General features: G+C 45.9%; 1 protein-coding gene across 1 annotated transcript in view; it reads left to right on the top strand.

Moving 5' to 3' along the window:
• Positions 1-599: 599 nt before the first annotated feature.
• The window catches only part of T265_08753 (hypothetical protein), a gene marked incomplete at both ends in the record, with an annotated part of 16358 nt that continues 7862 nt past the window's right edge, over positions 600-9095 (top strand). Inside the window, 3 exons of the mRNA XM_009174642.1 lie at positions 600-781; positions 5321-5655; positions 7662-8122. Of these exons, the coding sequence (XP_009172906.1) occupies positions 656-781; positions 5321-5655; positions 7662-8122 (922 nt within the window). The remainder of the gene's footprint in view (positions 782-5320; positions 5656-7661; positions 8123-9095) is intronic.

The following is a 9095-nucleotide window of genomic DNA, read 5'->3' as shown; positions in this document are numbered from 1 at the left end:
CAGACCGCTCCTGGAATACGCCAACCAAGTTGTCTATTCAGGACACACGAAAGACGTCACCCTCATTGAGCGTGTCCAGCGGGCCGCTACGAGAATGGTTGCCAGCCTTAAATCCGCGGACTATGAAACGCGTCTCGCGATGCTTGATCTCTTTCCCCTGGAGTGCCGTCGCCTCCGAGGTGACCCAATTCTTACTTATGCCCTGTTTGAACAAAGCTTGGCAAACAGGTTTTTCACCGTTAGCCCAGCAAACACACGACGGGGATAAATTTTTTTCCCATTTCGGGTAGTAGCTACGTGGAATGACCTTCCTCTGACGGCTGTCCACGCTCCTTCTAGAACCCAGTTTAAAGCATTATAAGACATTTATTTATGCGAATCCTCGCGCTGGCAACCATACTGCCCCGCGCTAAGAACATAAATAGCAGTGCTACACCTTTTTTTCACTTGTGCCTTTCAGGTGAACGACAGCCACTGACCGACAAGAACAAAACCGATCCGGGAGACTTGGGTAAACGCCTCGATCCTGTGTATCAATCCGTGAATGCGTGAAAGCCCAAAACCTGAACTGACCTTGTGGATCATAGTCACGGCATCACCTTGTTAACTGTGTTTGCGCTATTTTCAGAAATGCTGCCCTCATGCTCGTTGAAGTATGCGTGTATTCTTTGAGTCCATTCGAGATATTTATGGAGAGTTACTACACACCGCTTTTTTCGTGGCACTCTTCTGGACTGCCGTAACTATTCTCGCTTTTGTCGGCCGGCGACTTGTGCTTTTCGTGAGTTCTTTTTTCAGATAGATATTTCCACCCATTTAAGCTCATTTGGCCTTGTCACTATGATTTAATCTCTCAAACAGACTGCGTCGGAAATAGAGTTCGTTGTACCTGTTCGCCATCGGTAACATGTTACTAGTAAAATGATCAGGCGTTGACTCTCCGTACTCCATTCCTATGTATGAACTCCCGTTGCTGCAATCACGTCTGGAGGTGCGCGAATAATCATGAAAACAATTCCACGCCAAGGGCATTGTGAAGCATCACTGTCAACGCTGATGCTGTTCTCCCCGATGACCATGATAATAGTGGTGATTTGGATGGATAGAAAACTGTTCTTGTCGTCCAACTGACAAAGTTTCGGGGATGTGAACCGGTTAACAAGGGACAGCATCTACCGCGCTGCACCTTTTCAATAATTTATCCTCTTGCAGCAGTGACAGTTTGTTTCACTGAGGGAAATAGCCAGTAAACGTCTAATTTTTCGAGTAGGGACCCTGTGTATCGAGACCACCCGTAACGAGGATGATTCCGACAAAGTTTTGTTGCGATCTGCAAAAATTGTCCCCCCAAAATAAATGACTGGTGAGATCCGAATTGATGCGTATGTGTACAGGGCTTAGTCACTATCGTTTAGCGTTTTCTTGAGTCATATTGCAACGATTGTTACGGGGACCTGTATGTCACTTCATGAGGAATGATGTCGCTGTACATCACGGACAAGACATTTTTCTCTTGGCCACCGCGACATAATTTACCGCCGCGAAGGCCAGTTCACCACCTAGCTTGTTGCACTTTCCTGAAGTTCATTTGCTTGCTTATTCTGTTGATGGATTTATGTGACTCAGTTAATTTAACCACTAGCGGTTTCATGTGAAGATCTAGTGGCATTTGAGGAGAAAAACAACCTAGGGTATAAACATAGATATATTTATCTCCAAAAATTGGTCATGCAGTTTACGCTCGTACTGTAAGATTGTTTTGGTCTTCATCGTTCACTCACAAATTTTACAGTTTCACCTATGAAGAATTGCGGTACTGTTGTTCCGAAAGGGCGATTTTCTCAGGTAAGTTGGAAGGTAGTAATTAGGTTGGAAGGACGATAGCAGTCAAGAAAATCTCATCGCCTGGAGTTTTGAACTTAATGTCTGGATGTGAGGCGAACGTTGTGGTTGTACACTGTGTTCTAAAAGACCGTTACTTCTGGTGCTCTCTCTGTGGTCAGTTTGTGGTTCCCCGCATGGATATTCGAATGAGTACATATAAATGCGTTTTGTGGACCGTGGCAAATTATCCCTTGGCCTTTTTCCCTGAATGGGTTTCGATCAGAAGTTTACCTGTGAATTTGCATCAAGTGGAGTACAAGTCGGCTCCCTCTCAACCGATACTAATGGATTTTACTGTGGATTTTACTATGGATTTTACTAACTGTGCGCTTGTTTTGCATAGATCTCGTTTGGAGTCCGCCCTCCCAATCGTTTTCACGTGGCTTTCAGTCGGTCGGACATCGTATGATTTTGATCGAGAGGTATCCCTGTGAACCTGACTGTGATTGCCGTATATCCTCCAACGTTTGCATCACGCCACGCCACAAAGAACCATCATTTCTGTTCAGCGGGGCATCAAGGCAGAATACCTTGGCGGTCCGTGGATTTTACGATTTTACTAACTGTGCGCTTGTTTTGCATAGATCTCGTTTGGAGTCCGCCCTCCCAATCGTTTTCACGTGGCTTTCAGTCGGTCGGACATCGTATGATTTTGATCGAGAGGTATCCCTGTGAACCTGACTGTGATTGCCGTATATCCTCCAACGTTTGCATCACGCCACGCCACAAAGAACCATCATTTCTGTTCAGCGGGGCATCAAGGCAGAATACCTTGGCGGTCCGGTGGAACGGCAACACTCGCCCTGTACTTGGTCGGTTTGGTTTCAGTCAACTCCGTCGGAATGTAGGCATGCTCACTTCTCAGCCGTCAACTAGCTCGTTATCAGCATTAATATTAATAATCGTCCAGCTGTAATAGCCGTTTGGTACCTAACTGCAATAGCACCTTACTAGAGAACGATGGCTGAGGTGCTACCAGCTTGTCCAAGCCTAGATTGGAGTAGTCGAGATGTCTGGGTTGAATTCGAACCTCGGAATTTCCAGTCAATAAGCTTGCGTATTAACCACTGGGCCATTTCGAGCCCTGAGCTAGTTGTGTTCTGTCGTGCAGTTCCGTCAACTTACTGTAGACACCGGTATTGGTGTAAATGTGGACTGGCAGTCTCTTTGAAGCCAAGTGCCGACGTTGTTAGTTCAAGACCAGGCTGTCGTATATAAGGCTGTGGTCAGAGGGAATAAATAGCTGACCCGAAAACCGGCGATGCTACGCCTTTGTAAACAACAGGTTGCGCTTCTCCTGCAACAGATGCGACACTACCTGGAACAACGGTTTTGTGGGTGTGTTCGAAATGTAGGCTTGGATGCGTTGGAGATAACCCATTGCGTTTCGCGTTTTCCGTTTACTTTGTGTCGCCAGGCAAGTCAGGAATCGGAGAGGTTGTTTTTTGTAGCAGGTGAGACGGTACCAGTGTCGGCTTCACATAAGCTGGTGGTCGGCAATCGACTCTAAGGAGACGTTATTTACAGCATCTAGATGGGAAAAGTTTTGTCTTGATCTGGTTTATCTCAGGGAAAAATTTCAGGTTCGTCGGTTGACAGACCTCCAACCAATTCTCTGGTTCTTCCTCTGGACGTGTTTTCAAAGGCAATCCCTATGACGCATATAACCATGAGATCATCTAACATCCTAGGTAGCTTCTAGTTCCCTTTGGATAATTTAAAGGGTGGAAGATGTCATTTTTGATGTTGGGAGTTCTTAGCGGGGGTAGCGCGGTCGCCGGGTATCCTTGAGGGGTTAATTAAGGACGTTACCAACGGTAACGGTGGAATCACCGGACATAGTCGCTAAATTCCATATCTTCATTCACAACCTTTCGACAGACTATGTGGTTCTGATAGATCTCAATGCAGATTGTTTCCGCATATTATATACTTGTGGGATGCTGCTGGGTTTTAGCCAGCATTTCGGCATTGAGTTTTACGAACTGAAAGTGACTCAGATTTCTGGCAAGGTTTGTGTCCTCTGCACCTCGTGAGCTTTCTTGTGTTTATGGATAAATCCACATTCTCGGTAGAAACTGTCTTCCGTGGCAATGGAAAACCGGAAGACACCATTCCGGGGAAAAGTTTCCACTCGCACAGCTAGATTGACGTATGCTTGATCATGGTGCTGCCTCAATTGGTCGAAGCCCTTTGCTAAATTTGTATCCGGCGTAAAAGTGGCCTTGCTGACACTAAAAAGGTTATCAACCTCACCATTACTACTTTAGAGCTTATTCCGTTACCTGGATACCCAACTTGAGTATCTTTCTAGATGACGATGTAGTAAGCTCACTACGGCCCATTGGAACAATTTCCTGATCCACTGCGAGTCCACAATGTAACTAAGTCATTCCGATTGACTAGTAAAAAACTGTCCAACAGCTCTGATCTTCATGCCAGGAGCTGAGAATAGTGGGATTCAGTAATTGCTGCTTGTGGGCATATGCTTTTCCCACGGTGTACCAGTACTGGTGCCGCCTTTATCCGACGGCAGCAAGGTCAAGAACCCTTGGATCCAACTGCCTCTTTGACAGATATGTTCAAAGTTGGTCACTGTATGCCAGTGTCTGGGGATTCCAGATAAAATTCATGGCTGGTTGGATTTAGTAAGATACAGCAACAGTCTTTGGGATGATTCCCGCGGCACCAAACATGCTGTTCAGTCTCTTTTAATCCTCTGTAGATAAGGTAAACCGGAAGTCTCACTGAAGTTCCCTTCAGATACCATTGGAACTGATTTCCCTGACCGTGCATTTGGCAACTCACGACATCTCGCTCTGACACCCGGGAGGTTGCGCCTTCATTGCTTGTTTTCCTACGTGTCGTTCAGACTGTATTCCCGTCTCCTCGACTTCCGTCTTTCTAACTTGGGTCACATACTTTACTGTATACCGTTGCGCGATCGAATCCCCTGACGTATCATTATTGTATCCTACTTGACACGAGGTTAGTTTTGCTGAGACAACACGTAGTGGAGTCGAATATGTAGGTTTCTTTAGGGCTGGTGATGACATGTGACTGGTTTGCGACTGTCACCACTGTCTGTGCGCTAATGGTACCCTCAAACCTCGCGGCAGTATGCAGGTTCTACCGTCAGTTTGAAGACCGCGTTAACAGAACTCTTGGTGGGGCGCCCACATAATTGCCAGTGTCTAGAATAGTTCAGTAAAACCAGTCTGTCCACTTGAGCAGTTTAGTTTCAGATGATCTGCAGCAATGGCGTCCGTCTAATGATTTTTTCGGATTCCAGTGAAAAGTTCCTTGTCAGCTGTTACTTGCGAACTCATTGTCATCTTAGTCACGCCTATTGATGATTTTGCCTCGATTTCGTTTTCCAACACAACATATCCTCTTGCTTTTGTTCATGGATTGTTGTTCCACATTCCATCTTTAGCTTAGTGCTCCAACGCGAACGTCAGATAATGACAGGACACGAGATACCACATGCCAGACTTCTTCAGACAGTAGGGTTTCTGGATCAACTGCCCTGGAGTCGCCATCGTTTCTTTCGAGCATTTCTGGCCGTTTTCGTTTCAGCCCTCCAATGGTCTTAGCTCTGTTCGATGCACTTGCCACCATGGAATTGTGTGCTTGCAGTTTAGAATGCTGGCCTATCCGCGCTGTCGCCGGCCACCATGGTCTATTGGCTGCTATCGGAATGAACACCATTCGAGGTGCCACATTCACCTGCATGGATGCCTACGGCAATCCAACAAATCCCTGGTACAGGTGAGGGAATGAGTGGATGGGTGGTGGGTGAAAACCCAGTTGCTTTTTTGTGCCACTCTAATCTCCGTTGATGAGTATATTTCTGCCTCATATTATTTATTGTCCGATATAATTAGTGAACCTTACGTACTGCATTGCAACTCCTCCACTAACAGCTCGTGTAACAGCGAATTTACCCATTCCCCAACTATCCGACTGCATACTCGTGGAAAAAGATTGTCCTGCACAAACTTAACTTAGCTAACCTAGTGGACGGATAAGTATTTCTTACATATCCCAGTTTGCATGCAGGCCTGAGCTTCACTCGCACCTTCCAGCTTCGTTTAGCAGTGTATTGGAATATTAGCAACCCGAGTGCATGCCTTGTTAGTTGATCGGGTGGCTATCAATCTCTTCGCCGGGATTGACAGTTGGCCAATCGAGGAAACATCATCAGTGCACCCTAAAGAGGCTTATCTGCCGTGAAAATAACTCCCGATAGAAGTTCTCTCAGAATGTGTCCCCGCATTAGCCTTTTAATAAGGACGATTTAGGGGGAGGAAAGACTGCTGACTATCCGTCCAAAATCACATCATAACACCCTATTTACTTTTTTCCAGTGTATAGATTCTGTGGATCTCAGGCATCTGCGTGCACGCATCAAGTTTACTTCTTGTTGCTATCAGACCATAACTAAGTCAAGGTCGTTGTTTTGAGAATTATGTTGTGCACTGTAGGCGGTTGTCACATCCGCATTTAAACATGCTATCCGTCTTCCGTACCATTGTCTTCATCTAGGATAATTACGGACAACCAGGTTTTTTAGTGAAGTTCAATTTTTACGGCCTCAAACATTCACATTTGATGTTAAAGGCTCTGTTAAACACTCACCGGCTTTAGTTATTATCCGTTTGCGTCAGTTAACTTCTGCTCTCTACCATCGATCAACCAAATAATTGTGCATAAGCTCAAGTGCACTAATTTCCTCGTTACATGTTCATTTGACCTTCATAAAACTGAATAAGTTAGCGGCCTTGCATGCTGAAAAACTGTAAATGGGTCAGCACACGCCTACTGTGAGTGTAAAACCCCGAGCAACGGAACATAACAATCATACCGTTTCATTCCCACATATTGTAACTCAGGATAGATATTGTTCACCTGCACATTACTTGTCCGTTTAAATTTTTGGTCATGCAAAGTACACGTGGGTAGTGTAGGTCAGGGATACTACAACCACAGGTTTCTTGAGGTTTGTTTACTACTCACTGGAAGTGATGCCATGGACTAGGGGAGTAAATCGATGAAAGATGACCGGCAATTTATCAGGATAAACTCATCCTCCAAAAGGAACCGATTCTTAGCTACTCATCCTAATTGACACATTCAGGCTGCACATCTTTTGTAAATGATGTTAAAAAGTGATGTTGCTGGTTACCTGCTTCGTTCATTGCCTGCCAAGTGATGATCCTTCATTGGTATTCCAATCTAGTCTCGTTCCTCATCCCCTGATTGCTAGTTTGTTTCACGCTGTGAGTGTTATCCGTTTCGCTGATTCATCTGGAAGTCTTCTTATGTACATTTGTTCTGGACTTCTTTTATATCCAGCTGCCCGGCACAGTTCCAATGGTGTCCATTTAAGGTGATGTTTTTGTAGGCGTTGTCTGACTGCCTGGAACTTTCACCACGAATTGAGACAACGTATTCACTTGTGTACACTGGCGTTTTTCTCTTTGTGTTCAATAGTGTTTGTTGCGACAGTGTATCACAACCTCCCAAGAAAAAGTATCCTGATAAAACCCATTTTCGTGGAGAGTCTACAGAAGTTTTTGCGAGTTAGCCACTGCTTCTTGCGCGATCCATAGCACTGAGTCCACTTTCAATCGACCAAGACAGACTGCCCCGTTTCCCTATGATGTTCTGTTTTGCGCAATTGCTGCATCTCAGCTGTAAATGGTGATTCTTATTGCATAGCGTCATTTTTTATACTCAACATGACAACTGTTTTTCCACCGGTCTGTTTTGAGGTTTCTTGTTGGTCAATCCGATTTCACCTGGGTGGCCATCACTTGGATACTTCAGTTGCTCGGAGCCCACGCGGCCCTACAGTTGGCTGAAATCTGGTGGTCCCTCAGACCTACAGTTCAGCATGCTGCACGGCACCAACTGGCACTAACTCTTCGCCAAACTCCGTCGCCAGAATTACCTCCTGTGAGTGCTCCTATCCAATCGGATCTCCAAGTCTCACCGCTCTTCGGGTTTATCGTTGAAGCTTTTGGATCTTGCGTCGAGTTCTATCTGGCTTTTATTTGCTCCTGTGTCATCGGGTGGTGGAATCGCAGACGTGCATTTCCAGAACCACCGAGTGTGGCTACATCCTGTGCGGATTCTCTCACGGGAGAGGTGGAAAACATCCCTCAGTCTCGCATACAGTTTATTGGTTCTTTTATTCTCCGGCTGTGCATCAACCTTACAATAACCTCCAAGTGTAAGTTTCATTACTTGCTAATCTCAGGTAGTGTCTCGTAAACTGTAGTTCCACTCGGCTGTACAATAAAGGGAGAGCTCGATATGGTCCGATGATTAGGGTGCACAGTTATTGGCTTGAACGTCTGTGGTTCGAACCCAACCCAGACATCTCGACTGCTCCTGTCTAGATTTGGGCCACCTGAAATTATATCAGTCCTCGTACTTTATTCCGGTTGCATGGCAGCTAGGCACCGAAAGTCTGTTACACTGGGGACCAGATGGCTCAAGTGGTTAGGGCACGAATTCACTTACCGGAAGTTCCGTGGCTCGAACCCGACCTCTACCTCTCGATTTCCCCTGTCTAGACCTGGGCAACCTGGCAGTATCCCAGCCCTTGTGCTTCCTTCGGCTAGCGTGGCAGTTCGGCACCGAAAGGGTGTTACAACTGAGCGTTTTTTTACACTGAAGGAATGAGAGATAACTGAGAACGTTTCATCGTCGTTCATATGGGGGGGGATTGTTCCACTTTACTGACCCTTTTGTAAGAATGAATGCGTCCGTTTTTCGAATGGTTTCACTGATTCTGTGTCTGTTATACTGTCCAGCTAGATGGTCGCTACACTCCTCTGTAGTTTAGGGCAGTCAACTCGAGTTTTAACAAGCTTCAACAATCTCATTTGATCATCTAACAGTTCTGTGACTTACGCGTTGCTACCCATCGCTCCCACATTGACCTCAGCAATAATTCTGCCTCGCGTCATTTGATCAACAGTTCTGTGACTTACGCGTTGCTACCCATCGCTCCCACATTGACCTCAGCAATAATTCTGCCTCGCAGTTCGGCATGCATGCCACACCTGCAAAGTGTAAGGTGCTGCTACAAGACTGGGTGGGCTCGAAACCTAGCCTCATGCTTGCGGATGAACCGATTGAGGTAGTAGACAAATCTGTTTACCTGGGCAGCTGTATCAGTCCCGGTGGTCTGGCGAAAG

This window comes from Opisthorchis viverrini (assembly GCF_000715545.1).
Source record: "Opisthorchis viverrini unplaced genomic scaffold opera_v5_232, whole genome shotgun sequence".
Classification (NCBI taxonomy): domain Eukaryota; kingdom Metazoa; phylum Platyhelminthes; class Trematoda; order Opisthorchiida; family Opisthorchiidae; genus Opisthorchis; species Opisthorchis viverrini.
The sequence above is the reverse complement of the archived record's forward strand: the minus strand, read 5'-3'. Positions and strand labels throughout refer to the sequence as shown.